Source organism: Lichenostomus cassidix, chromosome 25 (assembly GCF_008360975.1).
Source record: "Lichenostomus cassidix isolate B80296 chromosome 25, HeHo_3.0, whole genome shotgun sequence".
NCBI classification, from domain to species: domain Eukaryota; kingdom Metazoa; phylum Chordata; class Aves; order Passeriformes; family Meliphagidae; genus Lichenostomus; species Lichenostomus cassidix.
In genome coordinates, this window is record NC_139505.1 from 1,450,119 (window position 1) to 1,467,964 (window position 17,846).

The 17,846-nt window shown below is 53.6% G+C and overlaps 1 protein-coding gene and 1 pseudogene across 1 annotated transcript; one reads left to right on the top strand and one right to left on the bottom strand.

Moving 5' to 3' along the window:
• Positions 1-161: 161 nt before the first annotated feature.
• Positions 162-2,666, bottom strand: LOC146427176 (pre-mRNA-splicing factor SLU7 pseudogene; annotated as a pseudogene).
• Positions 2,667-12,533: 9,867 nt separating this feature from the next.
• Positions 12,534-17,025, top strand: LOC146427177 (acyl-coenzyme A thioesterase THEM4-like). Its single transcript, XM_085082580.1, has 7 exons — positions 12,534-12,586; positions 12,789-12,929; positions 13,105-13,350; positions 13,829-13,982; positions 14,873-14,983; positions 15,875-15,999; positions 16,652-17,025. Exons 3-7 carry the CDS (start codon positions 13,122-13,124, stop codon positions 16,711-16,713), a joined length of 681 nt encoding a protein of 226 aa, XP_084938706.1. The 5' UTR covers positions 12,534-12,586; positions 12,789-12,929; positions 13,105-13,121; the 3' UTR covers positions 16,714-17,025.
• Positions 17,026-17,846: the final 821 nt, after the last annotated feature.

Genomic DNA, 17,846 nt, shown 5'->3' on the forward strand with positions numbered 1-17,846 from the left:
TGGAGTGATGGTTAATTAATGATGGTCAGCTAATGATGGTCAGCTAATGATCCATAATGTCTCTGACCAGCCAGGGGTGAGGTTTGGAGTGATGGTTAATTAACGATGGTCAGCTAATGATGGTCAATTAACAGTCAATTAATGACCACGGATGGCCTTTATCACCTGTGGAGATGTTCAGCTCATCAGACCTCACCTGGTGGAAAAATGCCCTGGAAAAAAACTCTAATTTGCTTCCCCCAACATAGGTTGGACTTGATGATATCAAAGGTCTTTTCCAATTCTGTGAAAGCTGACTAAAGTTATAAAGTAAAAAAAATACTATATAATTGGTATGTTTTCCAACAAAGGAAACTTCAGCAACCATAGGTTGAGCTTGATGATATCAAAGGTCTTTTCCCATTCTGTGAAAACTGACTAAAGTCATAAAATATTTTATAATTGGTATGTTTTCCAACAAAGGGATTCCTTCAGCTGAGTTTCTCTGCATTTCGAGGTTTTTCACCACACAGCCCGAGGTTCTCCCCAGACTGGATTCTCCTCTCCCAGCCCAGAGTTGTTCCTCAGCCAGAGCTCCATCCAGGCTGTGCTCTGTCCTCTGCAGCTTTTGCAACACGGTTTGGACAGAATAGCAAAAACTCCTTCATTGGCAGGAAAATCAATCCACAAACAGCAGAGGTTGATGTCCAAAAGGGAGACAGAGGAGTCCTGTAACTTCATTCGTGAACAAAGGCAGAGGTCGTGGATCATTCCCTTATTCCTTTCATTCAGGAAGATGTTTAAGTCACAAACAGCAACTTTTCCACCTCCCAAAATCCACCATCACCTAACCATCCTGATGACGTTCCTTGCGCCGTTTCCCTCGGCGGATCCCTGTTGGTATCTTGGGGTTTCTCTCACGTTCCTCCTGCCCAAGCTGCTCTCCCACTAAACCCTCTCCTGGATTTGGGATTTCCTTCCCACCTCCCCCTGAGCAGCAGGAATCCTTGACACAGGACTGGCAGCACCTGTAACCCCACCTGCCTTGTTCCCAAAACGAACCCCAAACGCACTGATGGTTGTTGATCTTCACATCCTCCTCATACTCAGAGCAAGCAAGAGCTTTCTCTCCTCCTCGGATGAGCTTCCCATGTCTGGAATATTCCATGTAACCCTCAGTTTGACCCAACAGCAGCTCAGCTGGTGGAACATCCAGATGTTCTCGCCCTCTGTACCTCTCCAGGATCCTCTCTTTCCGCTGCATCCCCAAATCTTCCTGTTTTGCTCGGAAGGATCTGTAGAGGAGCTCAGATTTTGTGGGATCAGCCTGGAGATGAACCTCAACTCCTCTGCGCTGAGCCTCCCAGACAAAGAGCTGGGTCATTGCCATGGAAACGGCGTCACCTGTGCCGCGAATGGCATTGTCACCGGTGTCACCTGTGCCGCGAATGGCATTGTCACCGGCGTCACCTGTGCCGCGAATGGCATTGTCACCGGTGTCACCAACCCCAGCCAGGTCCCTGTCCGTGTTGATGTGAGGGTTTTCCCTCATGGCTCTGGATTTGGGGTCGTAGTGAGCAGAGTTGGGATCCAAGTTCCTCAAATACTTAGCAGTATCTTCCTGAATGCGTAAATTCCGAACCGCGATGAGTCTCTTGGAGGTGAAGCTCTGCCCAGGAGTATCGATGTCATCTGCAGGTTTGTCTTCATCTTCATCTTCACTGCTCAGCTCCCTCCACCCACACATTCAGTTCCTCTCCTCCCCTCTGGTATCTCCCACACTTCCTCTCTCCATCTCCTCCCGAACCTCCCATGCTCCCAGCGCCTGTCTGGCCCAATCCACCCTGCTGTACTCCAGGATGATTTCCTGCTGCTCCTCAGGGTCCCACCTGTCCCACCTGTCCCTCTTGGCCTCGTACCCCACCCTGGCCTGGCGCTGCCCAGCTCCCTCCAGGGCCATTTCCGTGCCTCCCGTGAATTTCGCTCCGCGGTCTCTCCGTGCACTCCTTTCTGCCGTGGCTCAGAGCCCCGCAGTTCCCACAGGCTCCTCGGAGGTTCCTCGTGGCCTCAAACCCTCCTTGGTGCCAAGCTGTGGAGGAGTCTGATGGTTTCTGTCTCTGCTGAGCTCCTCCAGAGGACTCTGATGGTTTCTGTCTGCGCTGAGCTCCTCCAGAGGACTCTGATGGTTTCTGTCTCTGCTGAGCTCCTCCAGAGGACTCTGATGGTTTCTGTCTGCGCTGAGCTCCTCCAGAGGACTCTGATGGTTTCTGTCTGCGCTGAGCTCCTCCAGAGGACTCTGATGGTTTCTGTCTGCGCTGAGCTCCTCCAGAGGACTCTGATGGTTTCTGCTCCTCTGCCCAAGGTCTCTGACGCTTCGCTGTGGCTCTTCTAGAAGGTTCCATGCACCACGGGACCGAGGAGATGAACTGAGGAGTGTGAGGGTTGATCTCTCCTCCTCCTCCATCTGCTCCAGCAGGTGCATTTCCTGCTTCTCTCTGTTCTCCCAATTCTTGATTTTTCTTCCAATCTCCCCTCAGCATCTTCTTCAGTTCCTTCAGGCTCTGGTAGACAGGAAATAATTAGCACAAAGGCAGTAATTCAGAAACACCAAATTGTGACATAGGCAGAACTCAACCTGCCACTCTGTGGGTCAGGGTGGTGGCAGCAGTCTGGCTGAATGGTCACTGCAGTCCTGATGGAGTGATAACAGTGGCTGCAGTCCTGATGGAATGATGGACGTGGTGATCCTGCAGAAAGATCTGGATTAATGGTCACTGCAGTCCTGATGGAGTGATGGACATGGTGATCCTGCAGAAAGACCTGGCTGAATGGTCACTGCAGTCTCGATGGAGTGATGGATGTGGTCAGCTCAGAGCAGCGATCCTGAAGAAGGTCCAGCCTGTCTCTGGAGGTCCAGCTGTGCTCCCTGAGTGTCGCTGTTGAGCAGCTAGCAGAGTAATGAATGCACAGGTTCTCAGTGGCAAGAAGGAATGACCTTTATTGTTTTGATTTCATCACATTTATAGAGTTCTCAAAAGTCACCCAGATTGGTCAGTCAGAAGCCTTCCCCCAGGCCTGATTGGCCAGGCCTGCACTGCCCAAGTTCTGGGACACTGTTCCAAAAACATCCAAACTTTATCTTTATTTACAAAACACAAGAAAACCTCTCATGGGAAAAACTGTGCTAGCCACACCTGAGCTCTTCTCCTCTGGAGATCCACTGGCAGTGGTGACCCTGTGCTGCTCCAACCTCACCTGATATCCAGGCGGGAATGTTGGGCTCCGCCCCTCTGGGCGGGGCTTCTCACAATGGGATGGGGGAATTCCAGGAGATCCTGATGGCCCAATTAGCAGAGCTGTTAGCCCAATTAGCAGAGCTGTTAGCCCCTGCTGTGGTTTGGCCAGGCACCCTGGAGAGCTGCTCATTTGCTCTCCCCTCCTACAGCTGGGCAGAGAAGACTGAAAATTAACAAAAATAATTAACAAAGGGTTCATGAGTTGAGATAAGGAACTGGGAGAAAATGCTCCAAGGACAAAACAGACTAAACTTAAGGTGCTGCAAAGTGAAATTTATTAGTAACAGAGTCAGAACAGAGTCAGAGGAGGATAATGAGAAGCAAAATAAGCCCTTAAGACACCATTCCTGCCCCCAGCCTTCCCACTGAGAGCACAGGGGGAACAGGATATGGGGGTTTGGGTCAGTTCATCACCAGAACCTTCTTGTGCTGCTTAGGGAGAGGAGTTCTTCCCCTGCATTGCTGTGAGGTTCCTCCCATGGGAGACAGCTCTCCATGAACCTCTCCAGCATGGGTCCAAATCTCTCAAGCAGCAGCACACACACTGCTGCAATGTGAGCTCCTCCAACAGGCAGTCAGACCTCGCAAAACTGCTTCAGTGTGGCTCCCTCATCCACAGGATGCAGACCTCCGAGGCCAGGCTGTTCCATCTCGGGAGCAAGGCCTCTCTCTCTATGGGGTCTCCCAGTGGATCACAGCCTCCTCCAGGCATCCACCCGCTTCAGTGTGGGTCACCTTCCCATGGGCTGCAAGTGAATCTCTGCATCCCCATGGACCCCATGGGCTGCAGGGGGACAACCTGCTTCACCATGGTCTCACCACGGCCAGAAGAGGAAATTTGGCTCTGGCACCAGGAGCACCTCCTCCCCACCTTCTCCACTGACCTTGGTGTCTCCATGTTGTTTTCCCTCACATGTTCTCACCTCCTCCTCCTCCTCTTGCCAGAAAAGGTATCAGGTTAAAAATTTTGTATAACTTGAGTAAAAAAGTTCTGCTTATCTTTACCCCGGAAAAAGGAATGTTAGGTTTCTCCCAGGGCATTGTTCTACCAGGTGAGGTCTGGTGGACTCAGCATATCAGCAGACTGGGAGGAACCCAAAGATAAAGGTAAAAGATAAAATAACCCAAAGATAAAGGCAATCAGCAGAACATCAGCAGGACATCAGTGGCTATCTAAAACCCCAGAGCACCTCCAGCAGGGGTGAAGAAATCCTGGCCCAGAAAGGACTGATAAGAAAATTGAAAAATGAAAAATGTAATTAACATCAGAGGTGAGGAGATTCAGATCCAATGGGAAACTGAATACTGGGGGTTTGCTCAGCTTTAGACCAATGAGCACTGACCCAATGCTTTCCTATGGACTTTTACTGTATAAAATATCAGAAAAAATCGAGTAAAAGTTATGTATCTTGGAATGATTCTCTCTGCACAGCCGGGCTGTGTGTGGATGAGATGATTTCTGTGGTACATCCTGGCCAGAACAACACCCTGGCCAGATAATAAAGCAATGCCTTGACTCTCTAACATGAAAATGTTCTTGGAGGGTTTTTGTTTTTCCCGCAGATTCGGTGACACTCTGGCCAGAAAGGACTATGTGTGCATTTTGATTTGATTTCTTCCCAAATATGTTATCACAGAAGCGTAACCAACATCTCTAATTGGCCCAGCCTTGGCCAGCAGCATGTCCATCATCCTCAGAGCCACCAGGGATTGGCTCTGCTGGACATGGTGGAAGCTTCCAGAAGCTTCTCCCAGCAGCCATCTCTGTGCCACTCCCCACCCGTTAGTAAAACTGGGCCAAACAAAACCAGCTCAGATGAGTTAAAATGACTAAACAAAACCAACTGATGGACACAGGGAGGAGTTTTCTCCCAACCCTTCAGCCACTTCTTCACACCTACCACAGCACCTTTCAAGGGTTTGAGCTTCCCTTAGATACTGGAGATACTGATTCACCCCAGTCGAGTCCAGAGACACTTCAGAGACCAAGTCAGAGCAGTGGGAATTGGTTTTATTTGGGTGTGTGGGAATTGTCTCCACCAAACACACCTCAGTACCCCAAAGACACAGCGTTACAGGTAAAATCATGAATATTCATCACATTCCCCAGGATAGCAGTGGTTATACAAATCATTTCTCAGAACTCATTAATATCATTAGCATGTGCACCATGCATTCTCTGCATGTCCTGGTGGTCTTTGGAGACTCCCAAAGCCTCCTCCAGGGTGAAGGTCCTTCATGGGATGATTCAGCGGTTTCTGTGCTGGTTTCAAATGCATGCTTAGCCGATAAGCCATCAGGCCAGAGCTGTTACCTACAATTTGAATTGGAATTAAGAGTTCAGCCTCAGCCCTGGACAAGCCCCGTGCTGGTGGAAGAGGCAAAAGCTCAGCGAAACAAGGATGGTTGAAGTGCAAACAGATTTGGGTTTTCTATTTGACCACTCCTTTCTCAACACCTTGCTGATGTTCTGGTTAACAAACCCAACACACCCAGCCTTGGCTGGCGGCATGTCCATCACCTTCAGAGCCACCAGGGACTGGCTCTGCTGGGCTTGGTGACAGTGCTGGTGTGGAAAACACATCATCACGAAGGTTGTGTGCACGGCTTTTCTTCCAGCTCTGTGGCAAGCACAGACTCTTTCCCATGGGAATTTTTCTCTTCTTCTTCCTGTGTTCTACAAACAAAGATAAAGTTTGGATGTTGTTGAAATGGTCTCTGGAAACACAGGCAGCTCAAGCCTGGCCAGTCGGCCTGGGGGAGGTTTTGGACTGACCCAATCCGGGTGATCTGTGAAAGTCTATACAAGTTGGAATTAATTAACTAAATCAGAATTTTGCCACATTCCAGAGCCTGATTCCTTCACTCTGCTGGTGGTTCAACAGCGACAGAGCTCGGAAGACAGGGGTGAGATTTACCCAAATCTGACTTGGACATTGACCTGAAGCGAATACATTTTATATAAACATAAAATTTATAAATTTTAAATGCATTTTCCCTTACAGAACAGCGGTGTGATCATATGTTAATCATCAACTTATCATTGTTCCATTGTTTTCCCCCAAGCATGACTTCAAGCCCCTCTTCTCCCACAATATTTCTGATTTATTTCATGGGTGTGAAATATCCTCCCTCAATATTTCTGATTTCTTTCGCGGGTGTGAAATATCCTCCTGCAATATTTCTGATTTCTTTCACGGGTGTGAAATATCCTCCTGCAATATTTCTGATTTATTTCACGGGTGTGAAATATCCTCCTGCAATATTTCTGATTTCTTTCACGGGTGTGAATCCGCAGGATTTAGCTGAAACAATCCCTGATATTTTCTAAACAATCTTCGTGTTCGTGTCACCCTGAGCTCGTACATGCAGTTCTACATTACCCACCCCACTTCCCAAAGCCTATTTTTAATTATCCCATTGTAGAAACATTTTAACCCTGTGTTGACCAAAGCTTCCAGAAGCTTCTCACAGCAGCAATCTTTGTCCTTCTCCCTGCTGGAAAATATATCAGGTTAAAAATTTTGTATAACTTTAGTCAAAGGTTTTGTTTGTCTTTACCCCAAGAAAAGGAATTTTAGGTTTCTTCCAGGGCATTGCTCCACCAGATGAGGTCTGGTGGACTCAGCATATCAACAGGCTGGGAGTGACCCCGAAGATAAGCAGAAAGATAAAGAAATATAGAAAAAATAAAGGAAAATAAACCAGAAAGATAAAGGCCATTAACAGAACATCCACAGGACATCAGTGACTATCACAAACATCCACCCCAGAGCACCTCCAGCAGGGCTGAAGACATCCTGGCCTGGAAAAAGGATTGATGAGAAAAACTGAAGAATGAAGAATCTAATTAGTATCAGAGGTGAGGAGATTCAGATCCAATGAGAAACTGAATACTGGGGGTTTGCTCAACTTTAGACCAATGAACACTGACCCAATGCTTTCCTATGGACTTTTACTGTATAAAATATCTGAAAAATCGAGTAAAAGCCATGTATCATGGAATGATTCTCTCTGCACAGCCAGGCTGTGTGTGGCTGAGATGATTTCTGCGGCACATCCTGGCCAGAAGAACATCCTGGCCAGATAATAAAGCAATGCCTTGACTCTCCAACATTAAAATGTTGTTGGAGGGATTTTGTATCTTTTTCCCGCAGATTCGGTGACATCCCCACCACAAAAACCAGGCTGAGCAAACCAGCACAGCCCAGAGGTGTCAGCAGGGCTGAGGAGGAGATGAAGAATTCTGTCACCTCTGTCCCACCTGTGCAGCAGCTCCCGAGGTGCTCATGGAATGCAGGTTTTGGTCACACCTCCATGTCACCCCAAACGCCCCCTGGGTCCTGGTGTGACCCTCAGTGTGTGCCTTCACCCCCAAACTGGGGTTCTGACCTCCAAACTGGGGTTCTGACCCTCAAATTGGGGTTCTGACCTCCAAACTGGGGTTCTGACCTCCACATTTGGGGTTCTGACCCCCAAACTGGGGTTCTGAACCCCCCGGGGGTGCTGAGACCCCTCCCCACCCATGGGTGCTCCCCACCCACCCCAGACCCTGTCCTGACCCCATCTGACCCTTCAGTGTCCCCCCTTCCCAAAAATGGGGTTGTGATCCCCCAGACTTTGGGGTCCCAAAACCCCCAGGTGACTCCCCCACCCCAGTGCTGTCCCTTCCCCAATAAAGCTGTTTTGTGTTACACTGGAGTCACCTCTGTTCTTGGGGTCACCTTTGGGGTCCCTTTGGGGTCCTTTTGGGGTCATCCTGTCCCCTTGGAGTCCCTTTTGGGGGTCCTTTGGGGGTCTGTCACCCTGGAGTACCTTTTGGGGTCATCCTGTCCCCATAGGGCTCCTTTGGAGTCCCTTTGGGGTCATTTTGGGGTCCTTTTGGGGTGTCTGTCACCCTGGAGTCCCTTTTGGGGTCCCTGTGCCCTTGGGGTCCCTTTTGGGGTCCTTTTGGGGTCCCTGTCCCTTTGGGGTCATTTTGGGGTCATTTTGGGGTCCCTGTCCCTTTGGGGTCTCAGTCACTCTTGGGGTCCCTGTCCCCTGAGGTCTCTGTCCCCCTGGGATCATTTTGAGGTCATTGTCCCTTTGGGTCCCCTTGGTGTCCTGTGACCTTGGGGACATTTTGGGGTCCCTTTGGGGTCCCCTTGGGGTCCTTTTGGGGTCTCCCCACACCCTGCTCCCATCTGGTTCAAACCCAGAAGGGCAGAGGAAGCAAAGTTTCTGAGAATAAAGGAGATCAAACCCAGAAAGGTTCAAAATGAACCCAAAAAAAAAGATTGAAAAACCCAAAAGAGGAGATGGAAATACCCAAACCCCAGGATTGAAATACCTAAAAAATGGGATTAAAATACCCAAAAAATGAGATTAAAATTAAAAAAAGAAAGTGATTGAAATACACAAAAAATGGGATTGAAACACCAAAAAAAAAAAGGGCTTAAAATACCCCAAAAAAAAGATATTAAAATTTTAAAAAAAGTGATTTAAATACAAAAAAAAAGGGCTTAAAAATACCCAAAAAAAGAGATTAAATTTTTTTAAAAAGTGATTTAAATACCAAAAAAAAGGGCTTAAAAATACCCAAAAAATGGCATTGAAACCCAATGAGCTCCAGCATGGGTGCCCAAAAAATTGATGTATTTTATTTCATAGTAAAAGAGGCAAAGAGGGAGAAAGATAAAAGTAAGAAATGGAGAAAGAAGCGAAAGGAAGGAGAGGGAGGTTTGTTTGCAAACAGGCTGTGGAGCTGCTGGGAGATCAGGGCAGATCCCGGTGGGTGAAGCAGCAGAGGGAGGAACCACAAATTCCAGAGCAACTCCTCCCGAATTCCAGGGATTGACACAGACTGAGACTCACCCAAGGCCCTGATAAATCCCTGGATTTGGAGAAAAAGAACTGAGATTAAAAAATATATAAATTTTAAAAACCCCAGGGAGTCTGTTTAGGGGATTTGGGGAGTCTGTGCCTCTCGAGCGCCTCAGCCAACGGGGAAAAGGAAAGTTTGGGAAATTGGGATTTTTAGAGGCTCTGCCCCCTGAAAATGTGAGAGATTCCATGGGAAACTCCCCTGAGCTCTCCCTGTATCCCAATACAGCCCATGACTCCTCTGTCCCCTTTTGGGCAGAAATCTCTGGAATTTGTGGGTGAATTTTCCTGGATGGAAATAAATATTCCATCACCACCTCCAGCAGGAGTTCAGCCGCTGGGGCAGAGGTGTCACCTCTTGTGTGACCAGCCCTGATGACACCTCTGGGGGACATCAGGAGCTCCTGGAATGACCCATGGAATTCCAGAGACTCAGCCCTGAGAACGTGGTGCTGGAAAATAGATCAGGTTAAAAGTGTTGTATAACTTTGGTCAAAGGTTTTGTTTGTCTTTAACCCAAAAAAAGGAATTTTAGGTTTCTTCCAGGGCATTGCTCCACCAGATGAGGTCTGGTGGACTCAGCATATCAACAGATTGGGAGTGACCCCGGAGATAAGCAGAAAGATAAAGAAATATAGAAAAAATAAAGGAAAATAAACCAGAAAGATAAAGGTTATTAACAGAACATCCACAGGACATCAGTGACTATCACAAACATCCACCCCAGAGCACCTCCAGCAGGGCTGAAGACATCCTGGCCTGGAAAGGATTGATAAGAAAAACTGAAGAATGAAGAATCTAATTAACATCAGAGGTGAGGAGATTCAGATCCAATGGGAAACTGAATACTGGGGGTTTGCTCAACTTTAGACCAATGAGCACTGACCCAATGCTTTGCTATGGACTTTTACTGTATAAAATATCTGAAAAATCGAGTAAAAGTTGTATCCTGGAATGATTCTCTCTGCACAGCCGGGCTGTGTGTGGATGAGATGATTTCTGTGGTACATCCTGGCCAGAAGAACATCCTGGCCAGATAATAAAGCAATGCCTTGACTCTCTAACATGAAAATGTTGTTGGAAGGTTTTTGTTTTTCCCGCAGATTCGGTGACAGTGGGACATCAGGATCTCCTGGAGTGACTCATGGAATTGCAGAGACTCAGCCCTGATCACACCTCGGGGCCACCAGGGTCTCCAGGAGCGACCCAGCCCAGGGCCATCATCTCCACTGGTGGGCCACTGAGGTGTCCAGGGATGACCCAGCCCTGCTAACACCTCTGAGGGGACATCTCCACTCAGAGGGGTCATCAGTGGGACATCAGGGTCTCCTGGAATGGCTCATGGAATTGCAGACACTCAGCCCTGACCACACCTCTGGAGCCACCAGGGTGTCCTGCAGTGACCCAGCCCTGATCACACCCCCAGGGCCACCATGGCCACTGATTGGCCACCAGGATCTCCTGGAATGGCTCGTGGAATTGCAGACGCTCAACCCTGATCACACCTCGGGGCCATCAGGGTCTCCAGGAGTGACCCAGCCCTGGGAACACCTCCAGGGCCACCATCTCCACTGACTGGCCATCAAGGTCTCCAGGAACACCTCTGGAGCCACCAGGATCTCCTGGAGTGACCCAGCCCTGAGAACACCTCCAGGGCCACCATCCCCACCGATTGGCCACCAGGATCTCCAGGAGTGACCCTGACCACACCCCCAGGGCCACCATGGCCACCATGGCCACCAGGGTCTCCAGGATGACTCCCACAATTCCAGCCCACTGTCAGCAGCCCCGCCCAGGGGGGAGGAGCCCAACCTTCCCACCTGGATACCAGGTGAGCTTGGAATCTGTAGGTGTCCATAGGGGCTCTGTAGGGGTCTAAAGGTGTCCCCAGGGGTCAGCAGGTGTCCCCAGGGGTCTATAGGTGTCCATAGGGCTCCATAGGGGCTCTATAGGGGTCCATAGGTGTCCATAGGGGTCTATAGGTGTCCCATGGGGTCCATAGGTGTCCCCAGGGGTCCATAGGTGTCCCATGGGGTCCATAGGTGTCCCCAGGGCTCAGCAGGATCTCCTAGGGCTCCACAGGGACTCAATAGGTGCCCACAGAGCTCTATAGGGGTCTATAGGTATCCCTAGCAGTCCACAGGGGCTCTGTAGGTGCCCACAGGGGTCCATAGGTTTCCCCAGGGCTCTATAGGTGTCTGCTGCTGTCCATAGGGGTCTGCAGGGATCCACAGGGGCCCATAGGGCTCGGCAGGGACTCTATAGGGGTCCACAGGGGTCCATAGGTGCTCTATAGGTGTCCGGAGGGGCTCTAAAGGGCTCTGTAAGCGCCCATAGGGTCTCTATAGGGTATCTATAGGTATCTATAGGGTCTCCATAGGTGTCCATAGGGCTCCTTTGGGGCTCTATGGGTGTCCATAGGTATCTATAGGTGCCTATAGGGGCTCTATAGGTGTCCATAGGGGCTCTAAAGGGCTCTATAGGGGTCTGTAGGTCTCTATAGGCACCCATTGGGGCTCTGTCGGGGTCTATAGGGTCTCTATAGGGGTCCGTAGGGCTCTATAGGTGTCCATAGGTGTCTATAGGTGTCTATAGGGACTCTATAGGTGTCCGGAGGGCCTCTAAAGGGCTCTACAGGTGCCCATAGGTGTCCATAGGTGTCCATAGGGTATCTATAGGTGTCCATAGGGCTCTATAGGTATCTATAGGTATCTCTAGGGTATCTATAGGTGCCCATAGGGGCTCTGAAGGGCTCTGTAGGTGCCCATAGGTATCTATGGAGCTCTATAGGGTCTCTATAGGCGCCCATAGGGGTCCGTGGGTATCTATAGGGTCTCCATAGGCACCCATAGGTGTCTATAGGGTAACTATAGGTGTCTATAGGTATCTATAGGGTATCTCTAGGGTATCTATAGGCACCCATAGGTGTCTATAGGTATCTATAGGTCTCTACAGGTCTCTATAGGGTCTCCATAGGCACCCATAGGTGTCTATAGGGTATCTATAGGTGTCTATAGGGTATCTATAGGTATCTATAGGGTATCTATAGGTATCTATAGGGTCTCCATAGGGTGTCCATAGGTGTCTATAGGGTATCTATAAGGTCTCTATAGGTCTCTATAGGGTCTCCATAGGCACCCATAGGTGTCTATAGGGTATCTATAGGGTCTCTATAGGGTCTCTATAGGGTCTCCATAAGCACCCACAGCGCTCGGTCCCGCTCTCTCAGGCTCCGCCCCCCGGAAGCGGGCAGCCCCGGAAGCCCGGTGACGTCACGGCGGTGGGCGGGGCGGCGGCGCGGTGCGGGGCTGGGGACGGGGGGAGGGGCGGGAGGGGACAGGGGACAGCGGGGACAGGGGGCTGGGTGACGTCACTGAGCGGGTGACGTCACTGCCGGTGGGGAAGGCAGTGGTGGGGCGGGAGTGACGTCACGGCGGGGTGGGACAGAGGTGACATTGGCTGGGGGGGTGGAGGTGACGTGTGACGTCATCGGGCAGCAGGGTGGGGAATGTGACGTCATGGATGACATCACAGGTTGGGCGTGACGTCACAAATGACGCCATCGATCGGGCGTGATGTCACTGGTGACCTCAGCAAGCAGGGGTGACGTCATCACTGACAGCAGTGAGGTCACCGGTGTGACTCCGGCAGGTGTGACGTCACTGGTGACCGCGGTGACATCAGCGGTGACATCAGCGGTGACATCATCAGTGACATCACCAGCGACCGCAGTGACATCAGCAGTGTCCCCTCCGACGGCGTGTGACGTCATCAGTGTCCTTCAGCATCCAGGTGTGACATCAGCAGTGACCTCACTGTCCCTGTGTGACATCACTGGTGACCCTGGTGACGTCAGCAGTGACCTCAACAGTGACCTCAGCACCCAGGTGTGACATCGCCGATGACGTCACCATCCCCGTGTGACATCACCGGTGACCCCAGTGACGTCACCGCCCCTGTCCCCCAGGTGCCAGCAGTGCCACCATGCTGCTCCGTCCCCTGGCGCTCACCCGTGCCCTGGCCGATGTCCCCAAGTGTCCCCGGGCTGTCCCCTCCCTGCGCCGCTGCCACCGCCCGGTGTCACCTCCCCCGCGGGACCTGGCTGTCCCCAACGCCGCCTGGAGTGACGTCATGCGGCGTCACTACTGTCACCTGCTGGCCTCGGGCTGGACGCGCCTGCCGTCCTTCCGCCGCGCCGCCCAGCACTGCCCGGGTGGGTGCCACTGTCCCCAAATGTCACCAGTGTCCCCAGCCCTTGTCACCCTGTGCTGGCTGTCCCCCCAAAGCCCTGTCACCACTTTCCCGGTGGGGGACAATGTCCCCAATGTCCCCAAATGTCCCCAACCCCCCCTGCCACTGCAGTGTCCCCAAGGCCACGGTGACCACAATGTCCCCCATGTCCCTGGGGTGTCCCTGGTGTCCCCAAACTCCCTGTCCCCACATCCCTGCTATGTCCCCAAGTGTCCCCAACCCCCCTGCTGTGACCCCAGTGTCCCCAAATGTCCCCAAACCGCCCTGTCACTGCAGTGTCCCCATGTCCCTGGGGTGTCCCTGGTGTCCCCAAATGTCCCCAAACTGCCCCATCACTGCAGTGTCCCCATGTCCCTGGGGTGTCCCCAAGTGTCCCCAAACCCCCCTGTCCCCCCATCCCCGCGGTGTCCCCACCCCCGGTGGCAGCGCTGTCCCCGCAGGAGTGTTTGGTGACACGGCTGGGGACACTCGGCTGTTCCCGAGGGCCATCGAGGGTGACGGCAATGGCTTCGAGTTCGTCATGTTCCTCAGTGTCCCCAAGGGCCACCTGCGCTGCCTGTGCCAGCTGGGGCCATGGCTGGAGGGACACCCGGGGTGAGTGACATCCTGTGACACCCTGTGACACCCTGTGACATCCTGTGACACCCCTGTTAGCCTATTGTCACCCCTGTCTGCCTAATTGTCACCCTATTGTCATCCTATTGTCACCGTGTGCCAGCCTGGGCTCTGGCTGGAGGGACACCCGGGTGAGTGACATCCTGTGACATCTTGTGACACCCTGTGACACCCCTGTTAGCCTATTGTCACCCCAGTCAGCCTAATTGTCACCCTACTGTCACCCTGTGCCAGCCCAGGCCCTGCCGCAAGGGGAACCCAGGCTGAGTGACATCCAGGGGACATCCTTGTCACAGGCTGAGCCACAGTGTTCCCCAATCACCCACGGTGTCCCCTCCAGGGATCAATGTCCCTGTGATGTCCCCGCTGTCCCCATGCTGACCCACAGTGTCCCCCAATGTCCCTCTGATGTCCCTAATATGTCTCCGATGTCCCCAATGTCCCTGTGCTGTCCCCAGGCTGACCCACAGTGTCTCCCCATGTCCCCAATGTCCCCAATGTCCCTGTGATATCCCTGCTGTGCCCACACTGACCCAGAGTGTCCCCAGCATGTCCCCAATGTCCCCGTTGTTCCCAGGCTGACCCACAGTGTCTCCTCAATATCCCTCTGATGTCCCCAATGTCCCCCATGTCCCTGTGCTGTCCCTGCTGTCTTCAGGCTGACCCATAGTGTCCCCCATGTCCCTGCTGTCCCCAATGTCCCTCTGCTGTCCCTGATGTCCCCATGTCCCTGCTGTCCCCAATGTCCCTGTGCTGTCCCCAGGCTGACCCACAGTGTCCCCCCATGTCCCCAATATCCCCGATGTCCCTGTGCTGTCCCCAATGTCCCTGTGCTGTCCCCGATGTCCCCATGTCCCCTCTGTCCCCAGGCTGACCCACGGCGGTGCCATCGCCACCCTGGTTGACACCTCGCTGGGCGCGCTGGCACTGGCGCTGGCAGGGAGGGTGGTGACAGCAAACCTCAGCATCGACTATGTGGCGTGAGTGGCATTGTCCCCAGGGGGGCTGGGTGTCCCCAGGGGGGCTGGGTGTCCCCAAGGTGGGGCTGAGTGTCCCCAGGGGGGCAGGGTGTGTCCCCAGGGGGGAACAAGTGTCCCCCAGGGTGTCCTGAGTGTCCCAAAAGGTGGCAGAAGGTCCCCAAGGGTCAGGGTGTCCCCAGGGGTGTCCTGAGTGTCCCCAAGGGTCAGAGGATGTCCCCAGGGTGTCCAGAATGTCCCCAGGGGAGGGAGGTGTCCCCAAGGGTCAGAGGGGAATGACCCCAAGGGTGTCCTGAGTGTCCCCAGGGTGTGTCCCCAGGGAGGACAGGGTGTCCCCAAGGGTCAGGGGATGTCCCCAGGGGTTGGGGTGTGACCGGGGGGACAGAAGATGGACACGGTGGTGACCAGGGGGACACTGGGGTGACACGGGGGACCATGGCAGTGACAGGGGGCCCTGATGTCCCCAGTGTCCCCACGCCTGTCCCCCTGGGCACAGTGGTGCCCCTGCAGCCCTGCTGTCCCCAATGTCCCCAACATTGCTGCTGCCCCCATGTCCCCAGGCCTGTCCCCAATGTCCCCAACATCCCCATGTCCCCATGTCCCCAGGCCTGTCCCTGCTGTCCCCGATGGACCCAATGTCCCCAATGTCCCCAATGTCCCCAACATTGCTGCTGTCCCCCTGTCCCCAGGCCTGTCCCTGCTGTCCCTGCTGTCCCCAATGTCCCCAGGCCTGTCCCCCTGGGCTCCATTGTCCTGCTCGAGGCTCTCCTGCAGCCCTGCTGTCCCCGCTGTCCCCAATGTCCCCAATGTCCCTGCTGTCCCCATGTCCCCAATGTCCCCATGTCCCCAATGTCCCTGCTGTCCCCAGTGTCCCTGCTGTCCCCATGTCCCCAGGCCTGTCCCGCTGGGCTCGGTGGTCCTGCTGGATTGTGTCCTGCAGCGCCGGCAGGGCAGGAAGGTGTGGCTGAGCTGTGAGCTGAGAGAGGCCGAGAGAGGAACCCTGCTGGTGACAGCCAGCGGTGACTGGGGACACGGGACAGGGGGGCAGGGGACAGGGGGGACATCACTGGGGACAGGGGGGATACTGGGGACATGGGGACAGGGGGACATCATTGGGGACACTGGGAACATGGGGACACGGGGACATCACTGGGGACGGGGGACATGGGGACAGCGGGGACAGTGGGACATTAGGGGTATTGGGGACATTGGGGCTATTGGGGGTATTGGGGACATTGGGAACATCAGGGACATTGAGGGTATTGGGGATGTTGGGGACATTGGCGACATTGGGGACATGGGGACATCATTGGGGACATTGGGGACATTGGGGGAATTTGGGGATATTTGAGCCATTGGGGACATTTGAGATATTGGGGACATGGGGACACTGGGGACAGCCTGGGGACATTGGGGAAGCTGTAGACACTGGGGACATTGGGGACAGCAGGGACATTGGGGCACTGGGGGAATATGGGGTTATTGGGGACACCGGGGGCACTGGGGACAGCAGGGACAGCCTGGGGGACACATCTGGGGAGGCTGGAGGGGCTGGGAACACACCTGGGGACAGTCTGGGGACAGCCTGGGGGGGTTGGGAACATGCTTGGGGACACCGGGGGGACAGTGGGGACACGAGGTCCCTGTCTGATGTGTCCCCTCTGTCCCCAGCGCTCTTCATCCAGCAGGAGGCGCCCAAGGAGCCAGCGCGGGGTGGGGACAGTGACAGATAGCTGTCACCGCTGTCACCCGCGGGCCGCCCGCGTCACCTGGGCCACCCGCAGTGACACCGCCGTGTCCCCAACGTGTCACCCGCGGGCCACCCGTGTCACCCACAGTGACAGCCCCGTGTCACCCCCATGTCCCTGCATGTCCCCTGCGCCACCCCCTGTGTCCCTCACCCCCAGTCACCCTCTCTGTCCCCCTGCCCCCCCCATGTCCCCTGTGCCACCCTCGTGTCCCCCAATGTCCCTCCCGTGTCCCTCCCATGTCCCCAGTGCCACCCCCACTGTCCCCAGGGTGTCCCCAGTGCCATCAGAGCTGCTGCCACCACCCCTCGTGTCCCTGTGTCACTCTGGGCTTCGGGGGGGAGGAGGGAACCAAAATTAGGGACTTTTGGGGTCTCTGAACCCCAAAATTGGGATCCTTGGGGGGTTTGGGGTCTCTGCGCCCTAAAGCTGAACACTTTTGGTGTCCCTGTGCCCTAAAATTGGGGACTTTTGGGGTGCCTGTGCCCCGAATTTGGGACCTCGGGGGGGTTTGGGAGTCCTTGTGCCCCAAAAATGGGAACTTTGGGGTCTCTGCGCCCCAAAAATGGGAACTTTGGGGTCTCTGAACCCCAAAAATGGGAACTTTGGGGTCTCTGCGCCCCAAAAATGGGAACTTTGGGGTCTCTGAACCCCAAAAATGGGAACTTTGGGGTCTCTGCGCCCCCACAATCGAGCCCGGAGGAGTCAGAGTTTCCCGGGGATTCACCCCAAAAATGACCCCATTGGGATTTCGGGGCTCCCGGTGCCCCAAAATGAGCCCTGAAAGGGTTTGGGGGTTCCTGCACCCCAAAACTGAGCCCTCGGGGGGTCGCAGCCCCCCAAAATTGACCCCATCTGGGTGCTGGGGGGATCCGGCAGGTGCACCCCGAAATCGACCCCAAAATTGACCCCAATGGGGCTTCGGGAATCCCTAAACCCCAAAAATGCCGCCGGGAGGGGTCGGGGAGTCCCCGCACCCCAAAAGTGACCCCATGGGGTCCCTGCACCCCAAAAATGAGCCCAGAGGGATTTCGGGGTTCCCTGTACCCCAAAATTGGCCCTATTGGGACTTTGGGGGTCGCTAAACCCCAAAATTGACTCCGTTGGGGTTCGGGGGT